Source organism: Mustela erminea, chromosome 18, assembly GCF_009829155.1.
Source record: "Mustela erminea isolate mMusErm1 chromosome 18, mMusErm1.Pri, whole genome shotgun sequence".
NCBI classification, from domain to species: Eukaryota; Metazoa; Chordata; class Mammalia; order Carnivora; family Mustelidae; genus Mustela; species Mustela erminea.
In genome coordinates, this window is record NC_045631.1 from 3089343 (window position 1) to 3110150 (window position 20808).

The following is a 20808-nucleotide window of genomic DNA, read 5'->3' on the forward strand; positions in this document are numbered from 1 at the left end:
GACTTCAGGGCCTGCAAGTTATGTCTCCATACAGAAAAAGAGCGCAGAGCCCATGCAGGGACTTCCCTTTTGGAGGCAAGTGGGGGACGCGTGACAGCAACACAAACAGTTAAATTGTCAAGGACTAGGTCACTGCATCCGGGTCAGCCCTCACAGTCACCGCACAACTATGGCCAGTCGGTGGGACAAGCCTCCAGGTGCGCCTATGAAACCGGCCGTCTTCTTGAGCTCATGCGGCCTTGGCGTCCACTAGGGAAAGGCCAGCTGTACACAAGCATTGCTTAACGCACCCAGGAGTCAGTGTGACCATCAGCCGGAAGGCCATGGCACACTGCACACCAGCAGGCAGAAGCTGTGTGTGGGGGGTGTCCCTGCGATGAGCCCCCGGCAGCCAACTGCTCTAGGGCTCCTCCACCTACAAGAACCCATGGGCTTAGAGCAGCTCAAAGAGCGATCATCAGAGGTGGGCAGGACTAGGTGCCCGCCAAGCCGCCGAGATTAGAGAGGTAGGTCACTCAGCGGGCCCCGCTCACCAGACTCTGAAGATCTGTACTCACACTAATGAGGACTCATTCGTCTTTCTAGCATGATTCTTACATTTTAATACCTTCCAATGAAAATATCCTTAAGTTCTGAAATAGGATTCCGAATGTAATTTAACCTTTTCTAAACGGCTCGGTGACAGCGTCATTATAAATGTCCCCAAGTGGGTCTTTGTATTTTTGCTACTTCATCCTTCACGGTCAAGCAGTGTTACTGTGTCTCCTTCCGCTGGGGATTTCTACAGAGCTGGAAGTCTGGGACAAGGTGTCTATCTGAGGCCGCAGGCTGTATGGGGGTGGGGGGGACAGGTCTGTAAGTGCCTTGCTGAGCTTCCCTTCCTGACCACCAGGGAATAGAGCCAAGTCATTAATATTTGCTTGGGATCCTAAGTGAGTAAGTTCTACGTGGTCCGATGTATTTCTTTTCTTTCTTTCTTTCTTTTTTTTTTTTTTAAAAACGTTTTATTTGAGAGAGAGAAACAGAGGGGGGGAAGCAGGCTCCCCACTGAGCAGAGAGCCTGATGCAGGACTTGATCCCAGAACCCTGGGATGATGACCTGTAGCTGAAGGCAGATGCTTAGTGACTGAGTCCCCCAGGCTCCTCAGTCCTGTCTATTTTTGCGTTAACACTAAACCAAAGGGGAAAGAACGCCTGATGCTTGCTAAGAGTGCTGTATAAAGTACACCTGCCCAGTGAAGCATCTGCCTTTGGCTCAGGTCATACCTCAGGGTCCCGGGATTGAGTCCCGAGTCAGGCTCCTTGATCAGTGGGGAGTCTGCTTCTCCCTCCCCATCTGCTGCCACCCCGCTCTCTCTCTCTCTCTCTCTCAACTAAAAAAAAAAAAACCCAAAACAAAACCAAAAAACATGTGCCCAAAAAACCCCCAAAACTTCAAATTAGGAAAAAAAAAAAAAGAGAGAGAGAGAGAGAAAAAAACAAAACACTGCCAAAATAAGAAGAGCTTTATGCTCCCAAGGATAGTGATGTGAAAAATGAGTCTGGATGCCATGTCCTGCTCCTGGCCAAGGGTGGCGGCCTGTGTAGCCCTGGCAGGTGCATGTAGTGGGGGTAGGGGGGCTGAGCAGTACCTCAAGAGCGGTCTGCAGGCAGCAGGCTCCCCCACACAAGGGCTGAGGGAGGGCCTGCCTGGCTGCATGCTTGCTTTTTAAATAGTTCTTTTTATTAAAGTATCACCTTCCTACATCTTTTACGTTAAAAAACTGTCTTAAGACTGATTTGGCCAGGGAGGGGGCTGAGGGCTGGCTCTGTCCGCGGAGGAAGTGACTCTTAATATCGGGGTTGGGGGTTCGAGCCCCACGCTGGGCATGGAGCCTACTTAAGACAAGGAAAAGCCTACTTAAGACAAGACCACTTGGGGGCTGAGCGGCGGCAGAGCCCGGAAGTCCCACACGGGATCGCGGCCTTACGGGTCTCTCGATGAGGTCGATGCAGGGCTGCAGGTCGAGCCCAAAGTCGATGAAGCTCCACTCGATGCCCTCGCGCTGGTACTCCTCCTGCTCCAGCACGAACATGGTGTGGTTGAACAGCTGCTGCAGCTTCTCGTTGGTGTAGTTGATGCACAGCTGCTCGAACGAGTTCAGCTACAGGCGGCCACCGGCAGGGCGAGAACAGGACCTGTCAGCTTCTGGGGAACCCACAGGATGCCCACCACACACTCGGCCATGGCACCCACCCCGCACGATCGGCAGTCCCCGCGGCCTAGGCCGGGGACATCAGCGACATGCGCCGAGGAGGGAAACTGAAGGCCCTGAGCTCGGTGTGCGATGTGCGTGACGTACGCGTACGACAGCCCCGCGCCTGCTGCTGAATGGTTCCGGACAGAAGCAGAGGAAGAAGCGAGGAAATAAGAGGGAAAAGGAAGGAAAAGCAAGTGGCTGCGTGGGGTGTGCAGCCCTCGGCTGGGAGTGGGGAGACCGTGGTGCACTTCCGGTCCCCTTTCTCCTCAGCCACGGGCTCTGCAGCAGCTGCAGGAGTCCTCTTAACTTCAGGGGTGGCTGCTGAGATCCCGCTCAGGCCCACACGAGCCCTCTGCACGTGGGAGGCTCCAGGCCGCCTCTCCGTGCGTTCCCTTCCCTTAGCAGTGTCCCTGCTGGGTGGTGACAGAGGATGACCACGTTCATGGCGGTGAGCCCGGAGACGTGTACATACATCGCCGTCCCCGTTCAGCCTACTGTGTTCACTGTACTTCCGCAGAAACGATGCTAGTGTGCTGCCCTCAGCCCGAGCAGCTTCCCCGTGCGACAGACACTGCTCTTTCCTCCTGTCAACCCTGCCCACTTCTCTCCTCTAGTGGAGGGCTGGAATGGGGAAGGGTGGAGGGGTGGAGGGCTGGAGAGGTGGGACGGTGCAGGGGAGGAGGGTGCAGGGGGAGAGGGGCGGAGAGGCAGAAGGCTGGAGGGCTGGAGGGGTCTACCTTTCACAAACAATCACCTTACGTAGTAGAAGTTCTTAACCTTCGTTCCCTCCTCCACGCTGTCCCCGCGTAGCAGGTGCCCATGAATAACGTCTTTCATTAGGAAAAGGGATCTTCAGTTAGGGAACGTGTAATCCATCTCTGAGGAACGGATTTAGAGTCTGCGAAAGCCGTTCCAACTCTCCCCCCTCGGGGTGCTCTCCTGTTTCCCAATGAGGTTGTGCTCGGAGGGCGGACGGCCTGTCAATGGCAGCAGGGTCTGGGGACAGAGGCCGGCCCGCTGGGGCCGACTCACGCGGGGGAGCGTGCATTGAGGATGGGAGATCTGACTGCCCGGTTTGGCCTGGGCAGTTCTGTGGCACGGCACTTCGCCAAAAAGGATGTTTCTACTTCTTTCCCATGGAGCCGCCAACGGCATTTTTCTATCATCCATTCCCACAGCAGTAACGCATGGCACAGAAGGACGGACGGACAAAGAGCTGTGTTGAGAGGTCTCACATTGTCTGCTTCTCCAGACCCTTCTAGAGAGGTCTGTGCACTCAGATGTGTGCATGTCACCTTGACTTTAAATTTGTCACTGTGTCTTGATGTGTTTCCACAGATCGGTACTTTGCTGTATGGAGATGCTGGGATTCAGTGACTCAGTTTCCTAACGGTGGACATTGAGGCCTTTTCCGTTCTCTCCCCAGGACAAAGAACGCTTTCTAAATAAAGGCTTTCTAAAGCCTTTCTAGCTTTTTTATATTTTTCTACTGTCTGTCTATTCATAGGTCAAATCTGCCCTTTTTCAAGTCCTGCAGTTTCACCGTGTTTTGTATCTTTTTAATATCCTTTTCATTTTCCAGAATTTTACCATTATTTTTCATTAATTCACTTGTCAAAAATGCCGATCCACGAGTTTTGAACACATATTGAGACATAAAGTGGAGGAAATTCACACCTTTATGGTGCAGGCTTTTCCCATCCAAGAACAAGGCATGATTTCCCATTTGTTCTTCTGTTTCTCACGGGAGCACTGGGAGGGCGCCTTCTGCTAAACTGTGCCTATTTCTTCTAAAATGGATTCTTCAGAATCTCATGTTTTTGTTGCAGTTGGCACTGGGGATCTTTCTTTCATTGTATCTCCCGACTGTTTGTATAGGGGAAAGTGACAGATTTTTTTTTACGTGACATGTAGCGGGCCACCATCCATGATTTCTCAAGGTTTTTTTTTTTTTTTTACAGATCAGTTCCTCTTAGCGCGGTTTCTCCCAGTGGCAGCTCAGCAGGTTAGACTGCTTGGACCGCTAACATTCAGATCTCACCAGGAGAGACCGAGCATTTTAAAGCTCCTTTTCAAGCAAGACGGCTCACCACCCAGTCGCGGCCAAGGGCAACAGGGATCCCCAAAGTGTGCGATTTAGTATTTGTACCTGAGCATCCAAGAGACACGTTTTTAGGAGATCAAAACTACCGTCCTTCTTGCAAAACTTTCACAGACGTGGGTCTCCACACCCAGGAGGGACGGATGCCGAGTGTGTGGACGAACCCAGTCAGAGCGACAGTGAGACAGACAGCACCGTCAGACGCTGCGGCCGGATCTCTGGGACACAGAGCACAATCTTCTGCGGTTCCTCGTCTGTGTCTGTTCCTCCTTGTCCCTCCCGGCAACTGTGGTCTGAGCCACGCTGGCTTTCTAGCAGTTTCTAACACTTGGCGATTCTCTCCCCTACAAGACCACTGGGCTCGCTCTCATCATACTGGGGGCTTCTCCTCCTCCAAGGGTCCTCCCCTGTTAACTGCCAAGACCCCTCCCGAGACTCCGCTTCTCAAGCGGCGCCCCCTCTCCTCCATCCCCCAGGTCTTCTTCACAGCACCCCTGCTGGACTCGACTAGAAAGGCGGGGACTGCACCAGGGTCATAGGGGCCGGCATGAACACAGACTCAAAGAGGAACAGATAAGACAGCAGGGGAGGGAAGGAAAGAGCGAGAGAGACAGAGACGGAGAGACATACCTCAAATATCTCAAATCCAGCGATATCCAGGATTCCGATGAAGGATGCGCCCTGACGCTTGGTCCTATCTAGAGCTTTGTTGATCCGGTGAACGAGCCAGCGGAAGAGCCGCTCGTACGTCGCTTTTGCCAAGGCCTCTACCGCAAAATCTGCCTGTGATCAGACGACACTAACCTTTAATTCTGGAAGCGATCTCAACAACGCAGTACTAGGGTCACCTGGAGTTTCATGGGCTCCCCAAACCCAAGAGCATTTGCTACCAAATCCTGTGTCACTTTCCCATAGCACCGGGGGTTTCGGTACAATGAAACTGGAGATAACCGGTTTTGGGGATGGGCGAAGGTGCCCAGGAATAAAGAGAGCCCTCACGATGCCCACGGGGGTCTGCGCAGCGAATCGGCCCCCATCTGAAAGGAGCCGGCCACGAAACGGGTGCATCCGACCCCCAAAATCTTGGTGCTGGGCCACTTGCATGGGGGCCGGGGAGCTGAGAGCCCCCACTGTGGCCGCGGCCCCGAGGCGGACAAACCCAAAGGTGACATTTCACATTCGCTTTTTAAACAGTCTCTTAAAAATGTTTCTGAAAAAGAGGAAAGGGTACGAGAGCAGGACGATACACGGTACCAAGGAACACCCACGATCGGGAAGGTCTCCAGGCAACGGTGCGTCTTTCAGACAGACGTGTGCTCACAGCGGGAGCTCACCTGCTCCTTGGTCTGGGCTTTCTGCACATAGTCTCGGCCGACCTTGATCCGGGGTGTGAGGATGGCCCGGGTAAACTCCATCACGTTCATCCCAAGCAGATGGCAGAGCTTCTGTGCAACTAGGGCGTGACAAATCTCCTAAGTACGAAACCTTCACCTGGGCCTAGTCGCGACCTACTCAGTAAGAAGCCTTATCTGGACACGGGCTGAGCAAGGCTTCAGGAAGGACAAGGTTTGGGTCTGCGTCCTTTCCAGCGAATCCCACTCAGTCCGAGACAGGCCGCAGATCCTTACTCCGGGCTGCTTAACTAAGTCCCAGAGCCTCAGAACCCACAGAGGATGCCCAGGCTTAAAACTGTGTTTAACATGTCAAAGCTGGAGATCTCATTGTAAAATCTAGATTTCCTTGAAAAATATCAATATTTGGCAACATGGGGCCTCTCTTCCCAGTAGGGGAACAACGGGCCAGAACTTGTACCTACGGTCCCGTTCGGATGAGGTGCGTGGGGTCTACAGTATATGCTGTCCTGGCCCCAGTACCCTACATCCCCCCCGCCCCCCCACCCAGGGCTGGGACAGTGTGTCTGCTGCCACCCCGGCTCCTCCCTCACTCAGGGACTCACTCGGCGGAGGCTCCACTCCAGACGGCTCGGAGGAGCATTGCACGAGCTCCTTCCCATGCAAACCGCCCACATGCCCAGAGGACAGCATGATGAACCACACGACACGGCGTCACCACAGCAACGCAACAGAAACAAAACCCGCACTGGTCCACGTACCTGTATTTTCCGGCATGGATGCTTGATCCGTATTCCGCTCTTTTTTGAAAGAAATGTTTCCGAACTGTAGCACCGAAGACACTACTTTAAGCATTGCTTTATATGGATGTGAAAAGAAAAAAACAAAAATTATTGCTTCAAAATGTAGCAGAGACATATCCTCATTTATCTTGTGCTAAAAATCAGCTACACAGAACTTTTCGGCAACGTGGGTCCTGTAGGGAATTTGTAGGATTGGGGCGGTTCCTGTGATTTGCTTGGTTGTTTTGGGGGCTTACGTCCCTCACCCCCCGTGGGTACATCTCATTGAAGGGGCGGCAGCCTGGCAGGGAAAGCCCACATACACAGAATCTCCTCGTGAGAGAAACCCATGATGTGCATCGCCTCCATGGTCTCCTGGAAGTTATCCTTGTCTTGCTGTCCTGGGATGGGGATGTAGCCATTCGAGAGGAATCTGTAGTTATTAAACCCTTCCAGGAGCAAATCCGCTGCAAGGAAAGAGAATGGGATATGGTGTACATCCCCCCTGCCCCAAGGAGCCCGCGGCTGATCGCAGGGAGCGGTGGCTCGTGTCCTCCCCACCAACACACACACTTCCTTCCATGCTTTTTCTCTCTTCGTAGATGCATTTCAAAACCACACAGTTAGGGCGCCTGGGGTGGTGGGGGCTCAGTCATTAAGTGTCTGCCTTTGGCTCAGGTTATGGTCTTGGGGTCCTGGGATCGAGTCCTGCCTTGGGCTCCCTGCTCAGTGGGAAGCCTGCTTCTCTCTCTCCCACAACCCCTGCTTGTGTTCTTTCTCTCACTGCGTCTCCCTCTGTCAAATAAATAATCTTAAAATACATAGTTCTCCAACATCTACGTCAGAGAGGGAAAATAAGGGGGTCAGCTAAAAATTGCAACCGGGAGTTTTGGGGATGGTGGTTTACAGGCTCTATGAAATCGGCATCCGGAAGTGATGGCTGTCCGTCGTCCAGACGTGGAAGGTACAGACCCAGACCACTGGCCCGACCAGCGCCCCAAAACCCTTTCTCCAAGCCATCTGTCTGGCATAAGTTTGCCTTTGCGAGGGCCACACAACCTGTGTGTACAACAGACTATTTTAATGGCTGCTGCATTGATCACTTGCGTTTTAGGGACCATGGATCAGAATGGAACGCTCCCTTTCAAGAAGTGTGTTTCTCGAGAGGTGGGTGTCTCTCAGGGGGGATAGGAACAGACGGGCTCCTGAGCCCCACGCTCCATGTTCCCACGTGCTCTCCTGCAGACTTTCTGCCAAGCAAACTTTTTGTGGCTCATTTTTTCCCTGCAGGTCTCACTCTCGCTTCTGGGCTGAATGCTTTCGCAGGTGTGTGTGGATAGCAAGAGCCTGAGCCCTGGGTGACAGATGGAGTACGAGGCCCATGTCTGTTGGGATCCCTGGATAACACACGTAATGGTCACATGGAACGAGCCCTGAATTCGAGACTCAGAAGAAATCAGGAAGTTGTACATCCTCCCCTCGCCCTCAAAGACCTCTGATCCAGCAAACTTCTGACCGGGAACTTGGCCCCCACCCCGTCCCAGGCTTCGAGATAAAATAAACAAAAGTCTACTCTAAGTTCCTTCTAGTACTTGTGGAAGCATACGTTTAGTTGTAAACCTGGGAATAAAAATATTTACTGAACGTAATTTTATTTGTTCTTACTTTTTATGCTTACAAATGTTGAAACAGAACTCAAAAAAAATTCTTCGTCTAATTTAAAGCTTCTAATTTTGAATCTTTATTCATCTGAGAGAGAAAGAGAGACCACAAGCAAGGGGAGGGGCTGAGGGAGAGGGAGAAGCAGGCTCCCCGCTGAGTAAGGAGCCCGATTTGGGACTTGATCCCAGGACCCCAGGATCATGACCTGAGCCGAAGGCAGATGCTTAACCAACTGAGCCACCCAGGCGCCCCTAAAACTTCTTTTAAAGAAAAAAAACATACAGAAGCTAAGGTAACACCGCCCACAGAACTGCTACTTAAAATTGAGTATCTCTTGCATGGCACAGAAGTTCAGTCTCGTTTCCATTTTGCTGTGTGGGATTTCCTCAGCGTTTCCTTCTCTAGTTTGCTTTATTGTAAGAATAGAGCATATAACATGTAAAACACATGCTAATGGGCTGGTTGTCGGAAAGCCTTCTCCTCAACAGTTGGCTACAGGTAGTTAGACTGCGGGGGGGTCACAAGTTACTCGTGAATTTGTGACGATAGGGGGTGTGGTGCCTCCAGCCCTGTACTGACCAAGGGTCGGCCGTACCGTTTCCCCAAAACGTTTGCTCTCTTTCAAAAAAACTTAATATAAAAAACCATATTCCAATAAATAGAAAATAGTGAGAAACTTTGTAACTTACACTTTAGGTGTTCTCCTGCTCCGGATAGTAACTGGTAAAAGATATGAAAAGTACGCTCATCTTTTGCTTGACGAACAGCACGAGATTTTTCCAGAAGGTCTGAGCGAAGATGGTTAAGGATCGAATTGCAGAGGTGGCCAGCCCTCTCTCAGTGTCTACACAAATTTAGGTTGTAAAACACTTTCTTGGATATCTATTAGCCCTCCTGCGATGAACCATTCTGAACGATTAAAACTTGTGAGTGAAAAAGGAAAATGACGCATTTACGTCCCTTCCTCATCTCTGAGGATCGTGGAGGGAGGAAACTTGAAGGTCAGTGTGCAGCCCGAGCCCCCCTCTGCCCCACCAGCCCCTAATCTGGGTTATATTCAAAGAACAAAGCACCAAACCAGGACCTCTAAGAAGTTTCTATGAAAGGAAGTAGAGCGGCTGAAAGCAGGAAAAGTCTTCCAGCAGTTGATACAATCTCAGGAACAAGGAAACCAAAGCACAAAGGGGATTAAAATAGCACAGTGGCAGAGTCAGGAATCAGAGCTCGGTTGGACCCCATAACCCACAAAATTGACCCTGCGTTCCCTGAGAGCCCCTCTTGGAAAGCCTCACGCTGCGGGGGTTGGGTGGGGGCAGGGGAGGCCCTTGACAGCCACAGTGTTGCTCGGACTTTCCAAACACCAGAGACAGCCCTGACCCAATCAGCTACTGGCCTGCTCTTGCTGTTTCTCCAGAGCCGGCTGGGAGCAACCCCACCCGGGGTTCCCACTCGGCACCTGCTCACCCCCAGCCCGCTCCTGCCACCCGCACCACGGCACACCTGCCTGGGCACCCGGGGCGCGGATCTGAGACTTCACCAAGTGAATTAATTCTGTATATGCCATACAGCTAGATTTTCAATTAGATCAACCCAAACACAGCCTCCACATTTGGCGGAACATACGTTTGCACGAATGCCTTAGCAGACCGATGTGAAGAAACTCCAAATCCATAGCTGTCATTTCGCAAGCGATTTTTGTTTTCTGGCTCTGAGCGTATTCAGAGACGTAAGCCACAATTCTGAATTAATAGGAAAACGTTGATCTCTCCCTTATCTGAGGGACTGAAACACGTATGTCTATCATGGGATCTCTCATACTTGCCAGAAGGAGCAGAGAATTGTCACCTGGATCCTTCCTAACCGATATACCATCATTCAGAATCATCTGTATTATTACTTTACTCAAATTGATTCTATACTGAGTTACCACTCCTGAGGGCCGCTCTAGGCCTGTGACATTTCCTTGGATGATTCTACGTAGTTGACATTTGTTTTTCCTCTGGTTGTCTCCTGAACATTCACTGAAACGACTTGAACTGTGCACGTTCGTGGGGCTTGTTTTGGGGGGCACATGCCCATCCCAGGGATACCAGGAGCAGACGGTCAAAAGGGGCCCCCCACACCCCACTGAAGAGTGGTTCTGTAGGATGGCATACACCGGAGTGCATCGTAGCAGCCTTTCCTGGCTCACGAGCAGGCAGTCCTCAGCTCAGCGGGACTCTCCACGGCCCTGGCCACGTGAACAGGGCAGGACCCAGTGTTCAAACAACCACCACCAGCAGAACAACACCCGGGAGTTAACACTGAGTACCTGACTGAATCACGACCTCTTCAGGCTTCCATCCAATCATCTGGGCGACCAGAGGGATATCACAGGGGCTCGCCCCAAGGCAGGCCAGAGAGGGCATCACTCCTGAGTTTGGAGGATGCCGTTACAAAAAGGATACACGTTTCAATATTGGCCCCAACGATGTACCCAGTGACATCAAAGTTGATCCGAATAAACTTGCCCTGAAAAGAAACCACAACAATTAAAAACAAGTAAGGACACAGAGAATATAAACAAACAAAGTGACAAACCACTGTGCCCCGCCAAGTATCCATGAGTTGCTTACAAAAATGGGTCATAAATATCACCCCAAAGAGAAAGGGAAGGGAGATTTCCCCAAATTTCTGTAAATTTCCCCAAAGCAGCAACAGGACGGGTTACCTTCCTGGGCTTTAGTATAATAAAAATGAGACCCTAATCATTTCGAACTCAGAAAAAAATTCTTCTACATAATCTGAGACAAGATTTCACAGCATTGAAGGAACACTGTATCTGGCCCTATCATGACAGGCTTGAAAAAAGCCGGAATAATAGAATTTCCTAGGAAAATGGAAATCTATTCAAGGAAAAAAAAAAAAGAGAGAGAGAGAGAGAAAACTTGAATAGATCATAATCATTAAAAATGAAATATAATTACTTTTTCTAAAATGATGGATTGGTCTGATGAAACAGTTTTGCAAATTCCTAAGAAAAATTTAATGGCCTGACTAAATATAACTGTTCTACAGAAACAGAAAATAGTGATTATTTCACTGTTCATTTCATAAAGTTATCGTAATCCTGAACACCAAAACCAGTAAAGTGATCATAAAAATGAGAAAGCAAATAAAAACAAGTATCTCATGAATTAAATGTCTTGCAAAACCACAAACCTGACAAATGGCGACAAATGGTTTATTTGCTGGCCTCTACACTTGCTTGTTACAGGAACGGTCAAGGGACTGAAGGGCTTTCCTTGGGCCATTGGACAAGCTGATTCAAAGATTTACAGGGCAACGGAAAGGACCTAAGAAAGTCACAGCGATGTTGAGAAAGAGGAGCAGAGCCTCAAGGACTCGCACCACTGATTTCAAAAAGCTGTAAGTTCATTAGGACAGGTTGGTTGGTATTGGTAGGTCCATATGGAGATACGGATCAGAGGATTCGAAGGGAGTCCAGAAACAGACCACACACACACGGTCAATTCGCCTTCAACAAAAGGTCCCAAGATAATTTAACAGAAAAAGGACCAAGCTTTTCACAAAACGGTGCCTGAAAAATACACAGAATGAAATCGAAAGAACCTAGACCCTTCCTCACATCATATAAAAAAGTGAACTCTTCAGAATTTTAGCCCTAGAAGCAGGAGCTAAAACCAGAAAACTTGCAAAGGAAACAGGAGAGAATCTTTATAATCTTAAAGTAGAAAATAAAAAACTTCTTAGAATGCAAAGAGATGAACATTTAGAGTTCAGCAACTAGAATCTGATAAAGTGGATTTCATGAGAACCTTAAGCTTCTGTTTTCAGAAGACACCGCGAAGAAAATGAACAGGGAAACCACAGACTAGCAGAGAATATTTGCAAAGTACTACCTGGTAAAAGACTTATTCCTAGAACATATTAAAAAAAACTCTTACAATTCAAGAACAAGACAAGCCAAGAAAAACACTGGGTAAAATATCCAAAGAGATTATTTCATCAAAGACGACAGGTAAACAGTCAGTCGTACAGGAAAGGATGCTCAGTGTCAAGAGTTATTAGAGAAATGCAGAATGAAATGAGCATAAAGAGACACTAGTACATACCCCGCCAAAACAGGCAGCATTTTGAATAAAGACCAGCAATGAGATGGAAGAGCTAGAACTCTCCCACGACCCCAGTAAGAAGACAAAATGGCGCAGCCACTTTGGAAAAGTCTGCAGGTCTTGTGTAAGTGAACTGTATGTTACCATATGTGCCAGCGATCTCCCTCCTGGGGAGTCACCCAAGAGAAGCAAAAGCACATGTCCACATCGAGACTTGCACGTGAATGTCCAAAGCCACTTTATTCACGATGGCCCTCCAAGGGCAACAACCCAAAATGCCCACGGGGTGGTGAACAGATAGAGAAACTGCGATACGGTCACACGGTGTAATTTACTGAGTGATATAAAGGGACCAGAGAAACACCCACCAACGTGGATGGGTCCAAAAAACCCACAATGTTGTATGAAAGGAACCAGACGTAAAACGCTATGTATTCTGGGATTCCATTTACTGGACGTCCTAAAGAAAACAGACCACAGAGCCAAAACTGATCAGGGGTTCCCAGGGCTGGGGCAGGCGGAGGGACCAGACGACATGAAGGTAAAAGGAAGGTTCCTGGAGTGAAGGAAATAGTCTCCCTGGGCCACGGGGCTGGCTTCACTACGAAACACATTTGTCTAACCCTGTCTAACTGTACACTTAAAAGGGTGAATTTTACTGGATGCAAGATTTAACTCAGCCTTATTTTTATAAATAAGGATCTCTTAGGACCCCTTGGATAAACACCAACAAAAAAATATAATTAAACATCATTCCTCCTATTTCCTATGAACAGATTACACACGTGGGCTATACTCTCTGCTGGGTATCCAGTCCTCTCTCCCAGCCTCTTACACGCTACGCCCCTTTGTATCCTACATTTATTGTATAAATACGTGCTTTAAGTACATAAACGGAGCCGTCAGTATTGGGATGCCACCACAAATTCTGGACAGTATGGGCTGAGTAATGCTGCGGTAACGCTGACTTTTGAAACTAAACACAAAGGGAGAATTCATTAAAATCAATACCTGATTACATTTTTTTGTTCAAGATGATGATCGTTCATGAAGAACTCACCCAATTTTCCAATTTTGAAAACCGCAGACTGAGCTAGGAAAACCAGGTGCTACGAGAAGGCACATGGGGCTCCTGGGGAGGGGGGAGGTACCCTACCTCATGTGACCCGAAAGCCTCACTTTACATGAATCCTATGACCACGGCCTTGAGAGAGGCTGACCTAATGCCCCCTGCCTCCAACGGAAGCAGACTCGGGAGGTCGTGCTCTTTTGACGCCTGAAGGATGCCGTGGTAGGGCACCTCTAGAGGGCCAGCAGGGGCCACGGGGACACAGAGGAAGTCTCAGGAGGAGCATCACTTGAGCTGAGGGAACTGAAAGCTTATGAGCCGGCTGCCAGCTGAATGGTGACTAAAGGGAGGTTCTGTGCTCGTTTTCTTTAAGCTCTTGGAACCAGAACCACCGTGAGCGGCAGGAGCCCGTGACACATCACAGTGGGATTTGCCCTCTTGGCCACAAGAGAAACCATGCTGTGATTTTCAAGAGACAGATCCTTCTGGCTGGCGGCAACCTGAAGTGGCCCCTGTCGGCCCCTCTGGGGGCAGTTGTTGCCCAAAATGAGAAACCCATTTGGGGAGCAACAGGCTGGCTTTCATCCAAGGCCAGGTGATGCGTGTGCATCTCCAAACTGCACCAGAAGCTTCTATCATGAGCAAAGCAGGTTGAGGGAAGGGGTCTCGTTCCTTAGAAAACGGATGTGAGGATTGCTGGGGTGACACGGACGGAGTGGAAGTACACGGACACCCCCAGGCTGGTGTGAACAAGGTGCTAAGACTCTAGATAGGCCCAGAGGCCACGGGGTGTGTCGGGAGGGCTGCCTCGGGCTCCAGGTGAAATGGCCGTGTGCCTGTTTCCCGCTGGAGGCCACACTCAGTCTCTGATACGGTCACAGCTGTTCCCACAAGTCTTCAGTTCAGGGGGTTCTTACAGGACGAGCAGGGACTGTGTTCGACTTTCTTACAAAACTGTTCCGAGGGCCTGCTTGCTAACGAAGGCCGGTGAGGACATAGGAGCGTGACCGAGCTCTCCTGACGCCAAAAGTGCACGATACTGGGGACCGCCTGAGTGACGCCACTTGGAGGGAAAATGCAGAATGGCCAAATACAGAGAGGGACTCTCTGGCGGAAGATGGGCCCGCCCCTGCCGGTCAGAAACCGGAGCCCCTGCTTTCAGGGTTTCAGGACAAGAGCTCACTTGACGTAAATCTCCCATCTGGAATGCGTGTGGCTTCCCCAGAAACACAACGGGCCTAACCGGGAACGGCTCTTTCCTGAGGGTAAAGCTCTCCTCGGAGTCCCCTCTAACACGAACCAGACGCCCGCATCTCTGAAAGAAAAGCTTTTTCAGGAAATGACTTGTCTCTGCGAGATCAAAGGAATGGCAGCCAATGGATCCGAAAGCCTGCGGAGTTGACGGTTTCAAATACTTTCACCGCAAGCCCGTGTCCTGCACCAAACGACTCCACCGGCTCCGCTGTGCGCGCCCGTGCTTCTCGGTGGCACTTTTTCCTCCCAGCCTGATGTGGGACGCCATTCCCCAAACCCTCTGCTCCCCGAGGGTCTGGTCCACGCAAGACGCCCTGAGCTCAACTGCACAGACCCGGATGAAGGTGGGCTCACCAGCAAGAGTGGAGGGAACCACGCGGTAACATAAATATGCGCCTACTGTATACTTACACGCTGTAACACAAATATGCGCTTCCTGTATACTTACACACTGTAACATAAATACGCGCCTACTCTATACTTACATTGGTGAGGCACAGTGCCAGGGACTAAGGATCCAAAGAACAGGGAGATGGACCTGACTGTGAGAGGCATCACATGCCAGCAGGACAGGGTAGAGCTCACCCACAGACTGTGAGGAAAGGCGAGAGGACGCTGTGCACAGAGCGACAGAGAAACGACCTCAGATGGGGTTTTAGACCCACTGGGTATTGAGGAGAGACAGGAGGAGAACCGTGGACAGATCTGAAAGGCATTCTAGAAGCGTGGCTGACAGGATTCGCTCCAGTCTGGACACAAGCCACAAGGACAGGCTGAGGACAGGAGGATACCTAGCTATTTTATTCCTCTGGGTTTCTGTGGCTTTATTTCGTCTCACGCATGCACAAGTGGGTGACCTGCTAGGACCACATCTTGACAGAAGATGGAAGGAACATATTTTTGAATAGAAAAGGTCCCACTGGAACATGTGAAATCTGAGAGCTCCATTAAGACATCCAAATGGAAAGAACGTGAGAACCACAGTGCCTGGCAAAGGACAGGAGCTCAGTAGTTAATTGAGGGGCCTAAGAGCAACATCTAAATTCTAGAAGATGTGACGGAAGGATGAGCCCACACCAGCTACCCTCGAATGCCCGAGAAGCAAAGTGTTGGCTATACCCACTGGGACTTGCCAAAGGGATACCCGCAGGCAACTGAGTTCCTGTCCCCTGGCACAACCGATTACCTCACCATTTTTTATGGAACCACTAAAACCAACTACTTGCTGTGGTTTTGTGCAGTTAATGCCTCAGGATGGGTTAGTAGTTAGCTACTGCTATCTCTTTAAAAAAAAAAAATCCTATATAGCGAGGCACCTGGGTGGCTCAGTGGGTTAAAGCCTCTGCCTTTGGCTCAGGTCATGATCCCAGGGTCCTGGGATCGAGCCCCACATCAGGCTCTCTGCTCAGCAGGGAGCTTGCTTCCTCCTCTCCCTCTGCCTGCCTCTCTGCCTACTTGTGATCTCTGTCAGATAAATAAATAGAATCTTAAAAAAATCCTATATAACGATATAAAGTTGACTTGAAGTTGACATAAAGTTGACTTTCTAAGAGCCCACAATGATACCTTTGTTTCTCCTGTTGAACGACTAGCTCTGTGAGAACACTGCCTCAGTGAAAAATCTTTTCTTAAAGAAGATTGACTTTTAACAGATTAGACTGAGTATAGTTGAGACTGTAATCCAGGAGCACAAGTGCTGGGGGAGGGGGCATCCAGGCAAAACTGGGTTTATCGAGGATCTAGATTAGATGGGAGTGCCTCGACTGAGTCGATCCTGCTAGAAAACTAAGAAATTTAAAAAGAAAGAAAGAAAACGAAGAAATTCTTCCTGCCAGTGGGACACAAAATAGGTTCCTACTAGAATTACTTCCATCAACCTTGGGCATAGGATATGTAAATAATAAGCTTGAACGAGACTCGTGGATAGTAATTACTTTGCAAATAAATTCCAAAAAGTGATGATCCTGATTTAGACTCCAATTGAAATGGGGTTTCTCAGCCTCGACAGAAATGGCATTTTGGGCTACATAATTCTTGGTCACGGGGCCTGTCCTGTCCACTGTTGCGTGCTGAGCAACTCCGGCCTCTACCCACTAGATCCCAGAGGCTTACCACTACCACCACCTGAACCGAACCAAAAATGTCTCCAGACACTATCAAATGTCCCCCAAGGGTCTCCCATTGAGAGCCACAGATCCACAGTAATGCAAATTACAGCTCACAGCCTGCCTCTGTCAATATGGAAATCTCTCTAATGACCTGTGGTAGCCAACTTCCAAGATGGAGCCAGTAATCCCCAACGTCTGGTGTTGCCATCAGAGTGCATTTGTGCAGTCCCCTCCCACCGTGTATCAGGGCTGGTCTTTGTGATCAGTAAAATCCATCAAAGGCTTGGATGTACCAAGGCTTGGATGACTTCCAAGGTCATAAAGAACACCGTGCAGCTTCTGGACCACCTGCTCTGGGGGAACTCCAGCTGCCATGTCAGGAATGGGCATCCCTCCAGAGAGGAACCAAGGTTCCTTGAGGTGAGGAACCAAGGCTTCCTGCCAAAAGCCACCTGAGTCAGCTCAGAAGAAGATCCTCCTGCCTCACAAGCCTTCTGAGGACTGTAGCCCCAGCCAATACCACCTTAGCAACACCTCCATGAGGGGCCCCGAGTCAAAACCACCATCTCGCAGACACTCTGAGGTGATACAGGTTTCAAGTCACTGGGCTGAGGGCAACTTGTTACATGGCAACAGGGAACCAACACGGAATTATTTGTCCATCTGTCCCAAACACGACATCACCAGCAGGTAGATGGATCCCGACCACTCAGTAACAGACTTGCAACATTCTTTACCAAAGGGCTGGCTGCAGTTTATCTTTGCCGGGCAAAGAGAAGACCGTCACAAAATGCTTTCTCCTGAATATCAAGTGTGGCTCGGGGCAGTGGGGGTGGGAATAGACCGGTAACTTGATTTATGTGGTAAAATAAAACATTTTCCACTAAGAATCCTTATAAATCCTCACAGAGATTCACATGCCAAAGCTGGTAGCTCTCCGTATCTTCAATCCCACGACGTGGCCACCAAACACAAGGCTTTCAGAGGCAAGAATTTAGGATTTAAATGTGGCTCAGGCTCAGTGCTGATGATCCAGGAGATAAAAACTCTACCAATGACACATGGTGTCCCAGATCTTTATGAACCCCAAAGTCACAGCCACGCTTCCTGCCAACACAGGTGTATTTGTCATCTCACTCAGTACGTAAAAAGCTAAAACCATTACCTAACGGACTTGGGTTAAATGAATCTTCAAAATTTATCTTACTTATGCGATATTCCAAACAAATAGATCCCTATTTTGCGCCTAACTTGGGAGAGCCTCTTGTACTTAAAATTATCTCTGAGGGTGTCACGGGCTGAGTCACGTCCCGCCCCGAATTCTTATTTGAAGTCCTAAGCCCCAGTGCTTCAGAACAGGACTATATTTGGAGACATGGTCTTTAGAAAGCTAATTAAGTTAAAACGAGGTCACTAGGGCCCTAGTCCCACATGACTGGTGTCCTTACAAGAAGAGAACAGTACACAGGTGCACGCAGAGGGAGGTCTGTGTGGCCGTCTACAAGCCAAGGAAAGAGACCACAGAGAAAACCAACCCAGCCGCTACTTCAGTCGTGGACTTCCAGCCTTCAAGACTGAGAAAATCAAGCTCTACGGTTCAGGGCCCCCACTCTGGGGTGCTCTTTATGGCAGTCCTGGTAGGCTCAGACAGAGGGTTATGTGGCTACCTGTGGGTTCACTGGGTCCTCTGTGAGCCCGTATCTGGTAGCTTCCACTAATCACCCATTCTGTGCCACCAGACAGTCAACATGAACACCATGACTTCACATTCTCAGAGTTAAACCGTATGTCCCAATGGTACTAGGTTCTCCCCAAACTACCCATCAAAGAGTCATCAGAATAGAAGTCTCTGGACTTCTACAAATACTTCTAATATCAGGAAGGACAAAAAAAAAAAAAAAAAAAACCCCAGAGAATTAACTCTAAACGATTTAAGTAGAAATAACTGAAATTGAAGACCCTCTCCGATCTCACTATGGAAACAGTCATTGCATCTGGAGGACTATAATCCAGGGTAAAAGATGGACGGCAGGTGGGCCCCGTTTTGCCATATATGGCTCTGGAGGGAGGTCTGCCACCGACGTGTCGACTGTGAATGGCTGGACGGGGAGTGCAGGGTCTCTGCAGGAAGGCCGATCTGGCCATTGCCTGGGACAGCCTCAGGTACTCTGGGACTGATGGTCCAACAGAAGGAGAAAGGGATGCTCTCCAGGAACTAACAGAGCCCAACAGCCAAGAAGAATTTTTACAGAGAAGGCACAGTACTGACCCAATATTCTGAGTCCCTATGCTGAAGAAACAGCGAGTATGAACGGGACAAGTGACTATGCTGAACACCAACGCTGTCTGGGACCCACGGACACCCCAGTGCTGTGCGCTAAGTCCTCCACAGGCCTCTCATTTTGCCGCCACATCAAGCCCGTGACAAGCATTACAGATCAGCCCGGAAGGCAATTATCCATACATATAATTATATACAGTAAATATATTACTACAATCACTCCTGGAAAATTGAAAATCCCATGCGACTCGTCACGTTTCTACCGGGCAGTACTGGTCTAGCCTACGTCTGTTAGCCTCTCCCTAAAATCCAGGGAGAGGCAGTACTCCAGCTGCTTAATCACGTCAGACATCTACCCAGACGTCAGAGAAATGAAAGGTTTCTGGTGCTTTCAAACTTACGAAGCGAGATGAATTATCATTTTTCACAGTCTTCGCATTTCCAAATGATTCCAGAATTGGATTTGCTTGCAAAAGCTGCCGTTCAAGTTCCCCCTAAAAGACATTACACATATGCACATACACACACACACACACAGACACACAAAGCAGATGTATGTTAATCTCATGTCTATACTCCAATCCTCAGCAGAAAATACGAAACAAAAACTTGTCCTATTCTCCTGTTTCCATTGTGGGTGCCACCTGTAACCTTCTTGGCTTTGTTCTTGGTCCCATGAACTCTGCTAAAGGAAAACAATTAGCGTTTATAAAGCGATCAGAAGGAGAAGGAAAGGTGACATGGAGCACAGGAGAGAACTCTGAGGGCAGGGCACATAATCTAGGTGGAGAATTTATAAAATAAAACAAATGGGTTTTCATGAAATGAAATCTAGCAGGACGCTGCGATGAAGACAGTAATACTTACACTTCTGTTTATTTCTACTCTGCCTTGTTCCAGGGAGGCAAGGCAGCCAGTTCTAATAATAACCACTAGGGGCGCCTGGGGGTTCAGTCCTTAAGCATCTGCCTTCAACTGGGGTCCTGATCCTGGGATCCCGGGATCAAGCCGTGCATTGGGCTCCCTGCTCCATGGGAAGCCTGCTTCTCCCTCCCCCACTCTCCATGCTTGTGTTCCCTCTCTCACTGTCTGTCAAATAAGTAAACAAATAAATAATCTTCAAAAGGCTAACTATAGAGTCTGTGATAGGCTCTGTGTCTTTACGTGCAAATCCAGCTCTACGACAGATTTTTACAAACAAAAGATGTTAAGAATATTAACAGGTGCCTTGATCATGACCCGTGACAGGAAGCTGTATGAGAAAGCCTGATGCTAGTTCTGGCCACGAAAAGCAGGAGAAAGTGATGCTGTGTTCCTGGGATGTCATGTTAGAACTGCACCGCAGGGCTTAGAGAAATCTGTGTTTTACAAACACGGCTCTTACCCCAGGTGTTTCCAGATACCAAGGTATTCTAGACCTAAAGAAAGGATGACAACGCACTAGCAAATGTGATTTTCTGAGCAAAACAGGGTCACAAGGACCCTCCCGTGGGAGTCTTAGATGGACGGCCAGATGCTAAGTGGAGCATTGTATCGGTAGATCCAGAAAGAAGGACAAATGTTTGCCATGCACACAGGCTGGGGCGGGGGAGGACTCCTTCACACAGTGGAAAGGGTGGGGACGTGCTCGGGAGGCACGGGACACGGGGACGAATGCTCCCCACCCTCCAGTGGTTAGCTGAGCTGTCTATGTCTAGATCTCGACACGGCTCAAGTCCCATCTACGACTGTGCCAGAAACTTCCTTTCTCAGCATTAGACAATATGCCCCCTGCACAGGGAGTCTTCCGGTCATGGACGTCAAAACACCAGGTTATTTCTGATGTAGATCCTTCTAAACATTAG

The 20808-nt window shown here is 49.3% G+C and overlaps 1 protein-coding gene across 5 annotated transcripts in view; it reads right to left on the bottom strand.

Moving 5' to 3' along the window:
• Positions 1 to 20808, bottom strand: part of MYH10 (myosin heavy chain 10) — a 119871-nt gene that overhangs the window by 50511 nt on the left and 48552 nt on the right. For all 5 annotated transcript variants that reach the window (XM_032320748.1, XM_032320752.1, XM_032320749.1 and 2 more), the window contains exons 6-13: positions 19366 to 19458; positions 10585 to 10648; positions 8827 to 8925; positions 6799 to 6942; positions 6455 to 6550; positions 5676 to 5794; positions 4972 to 5124; positions 1971 to 2144 (exon numbers count right to left, since the gene is read on the bottom strand). In XM_032320748.1, coding sequence (XP_032176639.1) covers positions 1971 to 2144; positions 4972 to 5124; positions 5676 to 5794; positions 6455 to 6550; positions 6799 to 6942; positions 8827 to 8925; positions 10585 to 10648; positions 19366 to 19458 — 942 coding nt within the window. The remainder of the gene's footprint in view (positions 1 to 1970; positions 2145 to 4971; positions 5125 to 5675; positions 5795 to 6454; positions 6551 to 6798; positions 6943 to 8826; positions 8926 to 10584; positions 10649 to 19365; positions 19459 to 20808) is intronic.